This window comes from Thamnophis sirtalis, unplaced genomic scaffold (assembly GCF_051295495.1).
Source record: "Thamnophis sirtalis isolate CommonGarterSnake01/CBP01778 unplaced genomic scaffold, rThaSir2_p1.2 scaffold_7, whole genome shotgun sequence".
NCBI classification, from domain to species: Eukaryota; Metazoa; Chordata; class Lepidosauria; order Squamata; family Natricidae; genus Thamnophis; species Thamnophis sirtalis.
The window spans coordinates 21,388,075-21,401,864 of record NW_028261387.1 but is presented as its reverse complement, the minus strand read 5'-3'; the positions used below and the strand labels follow the sequence as shown (position 1 = coordinate 21,401,864).

General features: G+C 36.4%; 1 protein-coding gene across 2 annotated transcripts in view; it reads left to right on the top strand.

The window, feature by feature from the left end:
- LOC106540234 (serine/threonine-protein kinase TNNI3K) overlaps positions 1-13,790 on the top strand; it is a 236,331-nt gene that overhangs the window by 3,848 nt on the left and 218,693 nt on the right. Inside the window, exon 4 of one of the 2 annotated variants that reach the window (XM_087719468.1) lies at positions 1,785-3,667. The exons of the other annotated variant lie outside the window; for it this stretch is intronic. Within the exon in view, the coding sequence (XP_087575594.1) occupies positions 1,785-3,229 (1,445 nt within the window). The 3' untranslated portion in view covers positions 3,230-3,667. Of the gene's footprint in view, positions 1-1,784; positions 3,668-13,790 lie in introns of those variants that run through there. 2 annotated transcript variants of the gene reach the window in all.

Here is a 13,790-nt window from a genome sequence, read left to right as displayed (position 1 = left end):
CAGGGTACAGGAGTTTACCAACCAGTTTAACATGTAACCGGTATGTTAGCTGTAACCGATCTGAAGAATCCTGCCTTTGCGCTGGTTGTACATTTGGCTCTCTATGTGAGATATCATTTAAAGAGAGTTCAACAATTACAGTTCATGCCACAACAAAGCCATCCAGGTCTTTGTGTGAGTTGGATTTGAACTACATACAAATATGTTTCTGAGTTCAGTGTAAACTCTTTCTTTTAGCCTATAGCCTTGACAAGTTCTCTGACCGTATCAATCTCCTCACAATTTTTCTTTCTTTACCATTTTTTAATAATTATATTAACTCTTTTATCCTTTAACTTTATGCAAATTTCAGATTTATTTTAGCATTGTTTTTAAAAATATTCTGTCACTGAAATATTTTGTAGAATCTTTGTCCAACTGAGGTGGTTTTATTTAGAATATTCCCCAGATCAATGCATCTCTGTTCACTTTTTTTGGATTGGGCCTTATAGTCTCCTCCAAATAATTGTGCAGACATCACTCCAGATTATATTCCCCTGCTGCTGCGCCCTCCCATCATTTCAAAATCTGATTTAAAGGTATGAGGGATTCTCTAAAGCAAATACCCTATTTTTCAGAGTATAAGATGCACCGGAGTATAACACACACCAAGGTTTTGAAGCGGCAATTTTTTTTAAAAAAAAAGCATTTTGCATTCTGTAAAAGTTCCCAAAACAGCACATTTTTCATGGAACCGGGCCCATTTCCCCCCCCCAAAAAAGGCATGAATAGCCTTTAGGGGGCTTGTAGAGTGCTGGGGGGTACCCCCCCAAACAAGCAAAAAGCCAGTCAATTTTTCGCGAAATCGACCCTGTTTTTTGTCAAAAAAAAATGCATGCATAGCCTTTAGGAGGCTTATAGAGTACTCCTGGAGGCTGGTGGGGGGGCAAAATTGAGCAAAAAAACAGCCCGTTTTTCACTCATTTCTGCCCTCCCCTTCTACAGGCTCATGGCTATTTTGGTGAAGGGGCAGCGCTTCGGGAAGCAAAAAATGCTGTATTCGGTGTATAAGCCGCACCCAGATTTCCAGCCTCTTTTTTGAGGAAAAAGTGCATCTTATATTCCGAAAAATACGGTATAAGAATTTGCAGAGAAAAAGGCAAAAAAGGGCAATTTTGTCATACCCAGCAAACAGCATTTGCAAAACCCTGGAATGAATATATATTCATAGATTTTCACGGGTACAGGTATGCAGGTTTTGGTGTATTCGGGTCTTTTCCCGTGTAAGATTGAGAATATCTTGGCGGCATTTCGACGAGGTCCCACTCGTCATCTTCAGGCTCGTGTCTTCAGCCTCGTGCTTTGCTTTGCTCACACAGACAGGAGGCCGAAGACACCAGCCTGAAGATATGTGTGTGTGTGTGTGTGTGTGTGTGTGTGTGTGTATGTATATAAAAAAAATGTATGTATGTATATATATCAGAATTTTAATGTAAACTTTTACTTGCTTTGTAAATATTTACATCTTAAAAACAATATAACCTTTTCTTAGCCTTTGTAATATTGTATCTAAAATCCACTACATCCTGGGTTGCAGATATTCTGAATATTCTAAGGGCTATCAGGGGAAGTTACTAGTAAGTATGTGTTTTCACAGATCTTTTTCATACATCATATTAAAATATTTACATAAGATATTAAAGAACCTCAAGTAAAATTCTTTAGAATCTGGATGCATATGAATATGAATGCAGGCATGTTTTATTTATATTAAACATTCTTCATTTTTTTCTGTTTTTATAAAGGTGGTTATAGTCAACGTTTACCGAACGCCAGTGCCCTGGGAAAAATTTTCACAGCTTTGCCTTGTGGGGATCCAATTTACCAAATGCTTGATTTGAAATTAGCCATGTACATTGATTTTCCTGCTTGTATGAATCCAGGTGTTTTGATTACATGCGCAGATGATATTGAATTTTATAATATTGATGCAACAGAACCCCTAAGGTTTAATCAGCCTGGATTTACTGCATTAGCTCATCCTTCCAATTTGAGCACTGGTACAACTCATGGAGTTTTTATATTGGAGCCTCCATTATACCTGATAGAAAAAGAACTTGACTACAGATCTTGCCGTTGTTTTCTGCATAAGCCTAGCATTGAAAAAATGTATCAGTCTGGAGCAGTGCATAAAAAGAGTGATTACCAAACATTGCCTTCTGGAGAACTGGGAGATTCACTTACGGAATCTGAATTTGTATATACAGACAGCTTATTTTACATTGATCACACCACTGCAAAATTTCTGCTAACATTTTATAAACAGATAGGCAAACTTTGCTATGAAATAGATGCCTATGGTGATTTTCTGCAGGCATTAGGGTCTGGAGCAACAAAAGATTATGCAAAAAAGATTGAAAATGTCACAAAAGAATCAGGTCTAATAGAAATAAGGGAGAAGGTATTTAATACACTAAAAGGTTTGCCTCTCAATGTTATACTCCTAAATAATTCCAAATTCTATCATATTGGAACTACTCGTGAGTGTTTGTTTCATTACACTTCTGATAGAAAACTGAAATTGGAGTTGGGTCTGCTGCCAAATGTTTTTAGCATCTGTTCAAACAAGGCAGAAGACTTGGATAAATCAGCTTGTATCATTCACAGTATGCTTAGTTCAAAGTGTTTTGTTGCACCTGGTTCACTAATTGAATATTCTAGATTAGGTTCCAAGGTTTCAGTGGGAACAAACAGTATCATCAGTGGCTGTTCCATTGACACAAAAGCAGACATACCCCCAAATACTTTTATGACAACCTTGAGCATAAGAATTGATGGAGAATTGAGGTATGTGACCGTGGTGCTGGGCATAGAAGATAACTTGAAACAGAATGTGGCAAGTCTTGCAGATATACACCCACTAAGTCTTTTTGGCATTGGTCTTAAACAATGCTTAGAGCTTTGGGGCTTGAGAATTTCAGGTGAGCTCTTTTCGGGGGACAAAACATCTTTGGGTTTGTGGACAGTTCGAATCTTCCCTGTATGCTCCCATTTAAGTGATTCAGTAAAAGTGTCATTAGGGATTTTAAACTCTGTACAAAATAAGTCCCCATTTAAGTTAGATAGTTTTAAGCTGTTGTCTGTTGAACAAATACTTTGCTACAAAGATGTTGAAGACATGCTGAAATTCCGACAGCAACTTTATGAAGAAATCAATCTGCAGAAACTGAAAGAGAAATCTATTATATAGAAGTGGCTGAAAAATGGTGCTTTCCCCCATATTTTAATTCAATGAGGGCTAATTGCTTTCAAGGTTTCCAAACCCCAGAAGCAAGCACTATGCATATTTTTGTGTTTCATTGAAGTAGAAATAATGAAACTGCATTAAGACTGTTATTGTAGCATAACATTAATAATGCAAAAAATGCAGATAAACTATTCTTTTGATGAAAACATTAATGAAATATTTCAAATCTATAAAAACACAAAGGAGGAAATTTTCTTCGCTTCATATTATTACGTTTTCAGAGTTTTTATTAATTCAAGTGGGAATTACAAGTTAATAATTAGGAATTTGATTGAAAACTACTCAAAAGTTTTTATATAGAAAAAGTTATTTCTGACAACATTCTTATTTTTCAGGGTGATTCATTGCAAATGAACAATAAAGTTATTTCTTAAATGTATATTCATAACACTATTCTGTGTTTCATGTGTAAATCTGACATCGGTTTACAAGGCTACGGTGAAATGAAGTAAAATAAATTGAAATGTGTAAATTAGGTAATCAAGATTTTGCCTAACAGTTTCATTCCAAATAAGAATGGCATCTAAGGCAACTATCATAATTTGATCAATTATAGTTTCAGTATAGTTATAAGTAAAATATCCAGTCTAGATAAAGATTAGGAATATCCTGGCATTATCATTACCACATAATTATCGACTGCTTTAGAATAGAATAGAATAGAATAACAGTTGGAATAACGTCTTCTAGTCCAACGCCCTGTCTAGGCAGGAAACCCTACACCACTTCAGACAAATGGTTATCCAGCATCTTCTTAAAAACTTCCAATGTTGGAGCATTCACAACTTCTGGAGGCACGTTATTCCACTGAGTAATTGTTCTGTCAGGAAATTTCTCCTCAGTTCTAAGATGTTTCTCTCCTTGATTTGTTTCCACCCATTGCTGCTTGTTCTACCTTCAGGTGCTTTGGAGAATAGTTTGACTCCCTCTTCTTTGTGGTTGCTCCTGCGATATTGGAACACTGCTATCATGTCTCCCTAGTCCTTCTTTTCATTAAACTAAACATACTCAGTTTTTGCAACCATTCTTCATACAACCGTGCTACCATGCTTTTTCCAAACAGGTTAAATCTAAAATATGCAGCTTTAACCCATTTTTGTATACATCATGTCAAAATAATAAAAAGGTGATTTTAAAATTCCTATTTATTAGTCAATTTATATGCCTGCCCATCTCACATATGTACTGGGTGACTTACAATTAAATAGGTAAAACAAATACAAATTGTTTAAAAATAAAACAGCTGGGAATCATAAAACCCTATTAATATGACCAGGAGACAGCCTGCATTGCATTTTTGGAACTCCAGGTTCAAGCTTCACCACCACCCCACCACCCCCCAAAAAAACCAAGACCTCTTAAAAGATTAGCTGATGCTCCTTCCTGCCAGATCTGGATGGATAGAAAATAGGAAAGGTTATAAATAACCTTGTTCCAAGTCATGAGGGCCCTGAAAGCAACTGGAATTGTACCCAGAATCACACGAAGTCAATGCAGCTTGCAGACAGTGGCATTACATGTGCCAAATAATCAGTCCTGTTAACTACCTGTGCAGCCACATTCTGCATTATAGAATACTCTTCAAGGGCAGTCCTACCTACAACATGTTGCGATACTCCAGTCTGGAGGTCACTTGCTGTTAAGTTCTGTGATATCCATCTGACATAATGAATATATTATTTTCAACTACTAATAGCTTTTTAAAACAAAATTACGATGTTTAGATTTATCTACAGTTTTCTTCTGTTAATCCTTTTTGGAAATAGATTGAGGACAGTCTAATCTAAAAATATAAATTGTAATTCAGATCTAGCTAAAGTCTGAACAAATGAGAACATTTCTGTGCAAAAGTTTCAGGCATGACTCCAAAGCAGCATTTTCAAAATATAAAATTGCCTCTCAAGTATCTTAAAACTGAAGTGATGCAAGCAAAAGCAATCTTCTCACAAAACATCAAATCCACTTTGGAGATACTTGTTATTTATGAAATTAACCCCATACATCTCTTATGCTTAGTAGAACTTTCCTAGTTATGCATAAGTGAAAAAAGTAAGGAAGGATGAAAGTTGAAGAAAAAAAGTAGGTGAGGACAGCCTGGCCAACAGTAACTGGGGCGGGAGGAGGGTTATGATGTTTGGGAATGCTGTGTGTGTCTCCTGGAAGTCTCTTATTTGCTTAGTACAGGTAGCCCTCGAGGTATGACCCCAATTGAGCCCAAAATTTATGTTGCTAAGTGAAACATTTGTTAAGTGAGTTTGTCCCATTTTATGACTTTTCTTTCCATATTTGTTAAATGAATCACTGCAATTGTTAAATTCGTAACCTTCCTGTTAAGTGAATCTGGTTTCTCCATTGACTTTGCTTGTCAGAAGGTCACAAAAGGTGATCACACACATGACCCCAGGATACTGCAACTGTCGTAAATGTGAATCCATTTACGAATGTAAATCACGTGACTATGTGAATGTTACAATGTTCATAAGTGTGAAAAATGGTCTTACCACTTTTTTCAGCACTGTTGTACTGAAACTTGTAAATCGGGGACTACCTGTAATTATTATTTTTTCCTTTTTTACAATTTCTATCTTCATTGTTTGGCTTTGTAATTAGGATTAAAAGCAGAAGGAGTGAGGACTTGCACTTCTTGCATAATGGGATATACATTAGTAGCATATGGATGAGTGGATCTGGGAGAGGAAAGAGGTAACTTCACTCTCTCTTGTATTGAAGTTGATGCAAAAATCTGAAACCTTGTTTAGGCAGATTTCTGAGAGGGCAACATCACTGCCTTCCATCAGTCAATCAGGTCTTAGTGATACATGCCAAACCTGGCCATTTATCCACCATTAGATCACAGATGGACATGGTCTTATTACAGATAGCTCTCCATTCTTTTGTTCATTTTTGTTCTTGCGACAATGTTGCAAAATGTATTAAGCTAAAAATTGTGGCTAAGCCAAGGTTCATAACTCGTGTACTTCATAACTGAATCAGCACTGGTCCTCATCACAGAATCTAACTGATGCATCAGATTCCGGTGAGTCCTTGTTATGCTATATAAATAGGAGTAAATAAATTAAGTGACCTAGATTTTAACATGCCTCTGAAATCCCAGTTTAACAATAAACATAATTCAAATTATTAAGGCAATTGAAAGAAGGTTATGAATTTTTCAATTTTCTAATTTAAGTCTTTTAAAATATTATTCAATTCATGTTTTTATTAATTTTATACCCAAGTTTTGTTAATGCCAAGTTTTATTAATGATAGCCATGAAATAATAATAAGAATATCCATTTCAGGTTACTCAGCATTATTTTATTTATATTTCAGCCAAAAAATACAATGCTGCTTAAGTGGTGACAATTTTTAAAATAGTCCCTACCCTCAGTTTATAGGAGGTCAAAAGAAAAGCTCAGAAAAAAGAAAGCCAGTGAATGTCGCATTGTTACCTGAAATCTTAGGATCTTACATGTCTTTTTGTATGATGGGAGACACAGAATGGCTAAAAAAGAAAAGACTCAAATATTCCATCTGGTCTTTGAAAAGCCTGGCAGTTAATAAGTTGCACAATGGCACTCTAAGTTAGTAAACTGGATGGTATTCTTTTTTGCTTCCAATTTTGCAGAACTCATACAGATACCCTCTCCTAGCTTCAGAACAATTCAGTTAAGATTGTAACATAGATCTGTCGGTTTCTTTGTTTGAGTTTAGTTACTGCTCTTTGTCAGGTTTAGTTACCGTGTTTTGATTCTTCAGGGCTTCTCAGCTGCATTCTAACCTCTTCTATAAGATTAAATCCTTGTGTTTCTGTGCACTGCAGCACCAAGTACCAATTCAATAAATAGCCTACAGTTCTTTCTCTTTCACAAAACATGAAATCTTCCAATAACATAGAGCAATGCTACTTATCCCTTACTGACCTTGAACAGATTCTAGAAGCTTCTTTAAAAAAAAAAAGATTGGTATGCTCACTCTTGCCAGTTTTCTGTCTCTGAATAATTGCCACATTTATCATTGGTCACTTTCTAATTTATTTATTTGTGTAGCTATGATCATGCTGGATTTCACTTCCTCCTTTTGTTCCTTGTGTCTGCAAGCTTAATGAAAGGATAAGATGTGGAAGAACTGTTTTGGACCACAACACAGCATTTTTCTAGTATATACTAATCCAAATATTTTTTCAGACTTCTGTGGAAGTCTAAAAGTATTTGTTTTTAAGGGTTGTATAACTTTAATGAGTCAAAACTATCCCTTCATTTTTTTTAAAGAAAGCACCATCCTGTTAAACACTGTGTAATTATTTATTTAAAACCCTTTATCTTACTCTCTTAAGTATTTATCCATTTTGGAGGCAATCATAAGCTATAAATACAGAGAACTGTTGTTATGTTTCCAATTACCTCTCATTAGTTCCTAATTCATGTCAGCTAAATTATTTAGTGATAAATATATTGATTTATTTTTGCTTCTCTGGGTTACAGATTTATTAATTTGATACTGCAGCCTATTTGCAGTAATAATTGGATAAGTTCATTGCTTATGAATTTACCCGATTACAATCACTGGCCCCATATTCCCTGTGTTGGTCTACTCCTGTCCCATATCTCTTTAGCATGCCACCACAATACTATGATCTGCCTTCCCCCCCCCCCCAAGGCTGCATCTGCAACCACCCCTCTCAATTTCCAAGGCCCAGGACCTGCCATAGTGGTGAGTTCACCCATCCCAGCAGGGGAAGCCAAGCACCCTAAAGTTCTTCAACTCCATTGTATTAGATGAAAAGGAGAAGTAAATGTGGGTATCATTTGCATATTGATTGCCATCATATCCATGGATGACCACTCCCAGCAGCTTCATGAAGATGTTAAAAAGCATAAGGGATAAAATGAAGCTTTGAGGGACTCCATACCTCAATTGACAATTACTAACTGTACATCATAAATAACCAAATTGAGACAACACAATAGGCCAGAATTTTATTTTTAGTTGTTATGGTTCACTCTGATATTTAAATGCAGCCAATAAGCTTTATACATGAGTGAAGCAATCACATTCATGTCTTAGAACAGTGGATGAACCCTTAGTACACACTAATCATAATATGTAGTAATATTGAGGATGCTGAACAAATACTTCCTGGTATAAATTATGACTGAATGTGACATGCCTAGATAGTAAATTCTTATGGTTCATTTCCCCCCCCTAAATGTTCTCCTAATACTCTTTGGTGCCAACTGTAATATGATGTAATGTCTCACTAACAATATTTATTGCCTAAACTAAATGACACTTTATCATGTGTCGTTCAAAGGTTTAAACCTTTCTTCCTTCATCATGTCCCATGGTTTTATCCTTTGGATATTTCTGTCAGACTAACATTCAGAGGCGGTTAGATAATTACATAAACCAAGAAAAGAAAGCACAAAGGAAAGAAGGAGTTACAGTGCTTTTTGTATAAAATTTAAAAACTGGAATCAAACACATCATTCCGTGCACGCTCACATACCTTTGCTATTACATAAAATACTGTAGATAGGTTAATACCTGGAAAGATAGTTGATGATGAATGCTGATATTAAATATTAATATTGCTTCATGGTCCAACTTCCATGAGCAGAACAAAATGAGGAGTGGTAATTCCAGTGGTAATTGGCACACTGGGTGCTATTCCAAAAGCACTGGAATTACATTTAAAACAGTTAAAAATTGACAAAATCACCATCAGTCAAATGCAAAAAGCCGCACTGCTTGGATCTGCACGTATATTACGAAAATACATTATGACATCCTAGGCCCCTCGGTGAGGTCCGACTAGTAACCAATGCCAAATCTGGTGAAACAACTGGCTGCTGTGATACAATTGTATAATAAAAATAATAATACAGCGAAACAACTGGCCGCTGTGACAATTCTGTTGTTCCGATAATAATACCAGGACTTAACAATAAAAATTCAACGATTATGGCACAAACCAGCAGTGGTGATTCCAGTGATAATTGGCACGCTGGGTGCTATTCCAAAAGCACTGGAATTACATTTAAAACAGTTAAAAATTGACAAAATCACCATCAGTCAAATACAAAAAGCCGCACTGCTTGGATCTGCACGCATATTACAAAAATACATTATGACGTCCTAGGCCTCTGGGTCTTTCCCCAAAAATAAGACATGGTCTTATTTTCTTTTTACCCACAAAATATGGCTTGGGCCTTATTATGAGGGGATGGTTTATTGTTTTGGGGTTGCCAGGTGGCTGCTTTCTTCCGAGGGGACTCCCAAAGAGCCGGGCACAGCCTCATGGGCAAATGGCTGTGTTGCGCTGTCACAGCAGCGTAACACAATAGCCGTGAAGTAGCAACACTCACAAGCAGCCACTCGGCAAACCCCCTTTCCAGCCAGGCTCAGAACCATTTATTAACCTAGGAGTATTGCCAAGCCACGTGAGCACCTGTTTGCCACTGCCCGGCTCCCACAACACAGCCATTCACCCATGAGGCTGTGGCCAGCTCTTTGGGAGCCCGCTCACAAGAGAACAGCTGCCCAGCAAACCCCCTCTTCAGCTGGGCACAGCACTGCTCACCAATTAGTGGTATCCCAAAGGCGCCAAACAACACGATCATCTTTGCCTCCCCCTGTTTCCCACGGCTTGGCACTTTCGGGATTCCGCTAGGTTGGTGAGCGGTGGTCTGGCTGGCTGAAGGTGGCGGGTCGTCCAGGGGGCTTATTTGCAGGGGAGAGCTTATATTTTTGCCTACCAGAAAAATGTGGCATGGCATTATTATCAGGACATGTCGTATTTTCGGGGAAACACGGTAATAATAATAATGATGGTGGTGGTGGTGATGGTGGTGGTGATGATTTGGACCTGGTTAGTAATTGAACAGGAGACCAGGAGGGAATGCTAGGAGTGTAGGCTAACCTGGTTACTTAAAGATCTCAGAAATCGAAACTAGATGGCTATGAGTGAAAAATGTAGCAATGATACCCATTGTCACCGGGGCACTTGTTACCATATCCAAGAATTTTACAAAACACATAAAGAAATTACAGCTTCCTTTAATAACACCAGCAGAACTGGAAAAAACTGCGCTACTAGAAATATCATATATATTTTAAGAAGTTACTCGGTTAATACCTAGGATGCTGGCAGCAACCTGTATCAACCATCAGCATCAGTCAGTGGTATTTGTAGCACATCTTTAAATGTTCAATTGACTGAGTTTCATGTTTAATGAATAAAAGAAATAAGAATAAGAAGAAGCAGGATTTGGACCTGGTTAGTAATTGAACAGGAGATCAGGAGGGAATGCCAGGAGTGTATGCTAACCAGGTTACTTAAAGATCTCAGAAATCATTAGTGATAAATAATTTGGGTACTTTGGCCAAGAAAACTGCATTAATATGTTCATGTGGTCACGAAAGGTTGGATCAATTCAATTTACTTTACTACATAGGCATAGTATTAGGCAGCAGTGAATTTGTTGACTCAACACTGGAAAAGATGGATTCAGCCTTGTTCACTTAAGAGTAAGTGGTAAGGCAGAAACAACCTTCCATTGCTAACAATGATCAACACAGAGTCGAAATGATGGACCAATGGGATGGCATCTTTAGAAGTGGTGCCTTTAGAAGATGTTACAAACTGGTGTTATTTTGCAGCCAATTCTAACAAAAGGCTTGCCTCAACACTTTTACCATACAAAATATATCAACAAAACCCTCCTTCCTCTTGCCCTAAATATTTGTAGTGTTTTTTACAGACATCAATATTCTCCTTGTAAAATTAACTAGTGGGAGCAGAACAATTGTGTGAATTAAAGAGGCATAAAGGAAATCCAAAGATGGGATGAGCCTTTAACCCTGAAGTCTGATTTAAGAAACATCCTCCGGCTAAATAAAACTGCTGTGTTTACAAAACGTCTGTACTGCAGAGAAGCATGTTAAATGCTCAGAGTGGAAATAATGTTGAACACAGCAAAAGTACTTGCAAACACTATTAACCCATTCCATACTTCATGCACAGCCAAAAACAACTAAAACAACAGTGAGGAACCAAGGTTGTATCTACAGCAGCTGTTTGCTATTACAGAAATGGTTCCAAATGTATCCTGGTGGATATGGAATTAGATAAGCAGTATGGAATTAGTATCAAAACATTCATGGATAAAATCTCTTCCATTGTTCTATAAATCCAGTTAAGAGTTTTTATGAATGAATTCATTTTAAAATGATGACCTGATTGTTGGAGATGCAGGGAGGGGAATGATTGGTTAATTCTAAATATGCCTGAGACACTCTCTTGATTGTTGTTGAAATGCTATTGAAAACAAGCATTTAAATGAAAGTTGTTGCTACAGTTGGTAGGAAGAGTGAAAAAAAACAAGTCATTTTTGTCAATTACTGTAAAAGGTCAACTGGGAAACAATAGATTAATCTGGTAGAAGTGATATGCTGTTTGAGTTTGTTTATTCCCAACCTGATTATTTAAAAGAAAGTCAAGAACATCTATTAATCGAAGTAAAAAACAAAAATCTACTGAAGGCCCAACAGACAAAACAAGAATACAGAAAAGATGTGATAAAATCAAGAATGGAGAGTTGGCAGAACAAAGCACTGCATGGCCAATTTCTGGAAAAAATAAAAGATAAAGTGGACAGTGAACAAACTTGGTTATGGTTAACAACAGGTACATTAAAGAAAGAAACAGAGTCACTAATCCTGGCTGCGCAAGAACAAGCTATCCGCACAAATGCCATTAAGGCCAAAATCAAAAAATCCTCTGATGATGATGCCAAATGCAGACTTTGCAAAGAAGCTGATGAAACTGTTGATCACATACTCAGCTGCTGTAAAAATATCACACAGACTGATTATAAATTGCGGCACAATTCCGTAGCACAAATGATCCATTGGAATTTGTGCAAAAATTATAATATTAAAACAGCAACAAACTGGTGGGAACATCAGCCTGAAAAAGTCACCAAAAATCAGATGATCAAGATCTTGTGGGATTTCCGTATACAAATGGAAAAAATACTGGCGCATAATACACCAGACATCACATTGGTTGAGAAAAATAAGGTCACAATCATAGACATCGCAATACCAGGCGATAGCAGGGTCGCCGAGAAGAAACATGAAAAAATTGCAAAATACCAGGACTTAAAAATTGAAATTCAACGACTATGGCACAAACCAACAGTGGTAATTCCAGTGGTAATTGGCACACTGGGTGCTATTCCAAAAGCACTGGAATTACATTTAAAACAGTTAAAAATTGACAAAATCACCACCAGTAAAATGCAAAAAGCCACACTGCTTGGATCTGCATGGGTATTACGAAAATACGTTATGGCATCTTAGGCCCCTGGGTGGGGCCCGACTAGTAACCAATGCCAAATCCGGCAAAACAACTGGCCGCTGTGATACAATTGAATAATAATAATTATTATTATTATTATTTTGAATACAGACAATATTGAACAGGTACTGCTACCCACTGAAGCAATCGAAAGCTATTATAAAGCAATTAGAATTTGTGTATGATTCATTGTTTTTTCAAAAAAGTCTGTTCATACCTCTCTCCAATTAATGAAGAAACCATGGCATATATGAACCAGGCATGACTTTGTGCCATTATTAGTATAAAATCAGATTATGCAGTCAAACTAAGGATAGCATTAGGACATATGTTTTATCATCATTGCCTTCCTCAAGAAATAATGATTTGATTCTCTAACTATTTACATTTATATCCAGAAGAGACATATAGAAGATTGGTCACATTTTTATGAAGCATTGTTATATATATGATTTCAGATTTACATACAGTCAAATTGAACATTGTATTCATGCCAGGTTCCTTTATTTAATAACTTTATATGTGTCATGAAATAAAAATAGATTTTCATGAATGGTTTTTAGAATATGACCTAAGAAACAGACATTTAGGCATGCTGGAATATAATTGTACATAGTTGGACAAATGGTTTAACTCCTTTTAGGAATTTTTTAAAGAAAAAAATGAGAATTATGAAAAGTTTATTAGAAGAAGAGAAAAATAGACTATAAGAAGAGCCATTGAGGAAGCTAAGGAGAACTTGGAAAATGGTGAAACTAAGTTGAATATTAAAAAAAAGACCAGTTGATTTAAATAAATTATAAATATAACAACAAAATAGCTTCTTGTTCCATTCTCCTTTTTTCAACATCATTAGACATTTTCTATCAGCTTAGTGTATGCCATGTGGAAGGCAAATCTCATGCAAATGTCATTCTTATAGTGTAGTAACACAAATAACAGAAGGGGATTTTGCATATTTATTTTTATCTTCCATCACCTTGTCAAGGAAAACACCTGTTTAGTTATATAATGTCTTGATCTCTTGTATTTAAAATATTTTTCAGTATTATGATCCTTGGTACATCAGATTGTAATGAGGATGACCTGAAATAAAGGAAAATGTCATATCCTTTGCATACAACTGATAAAGACAGTCTC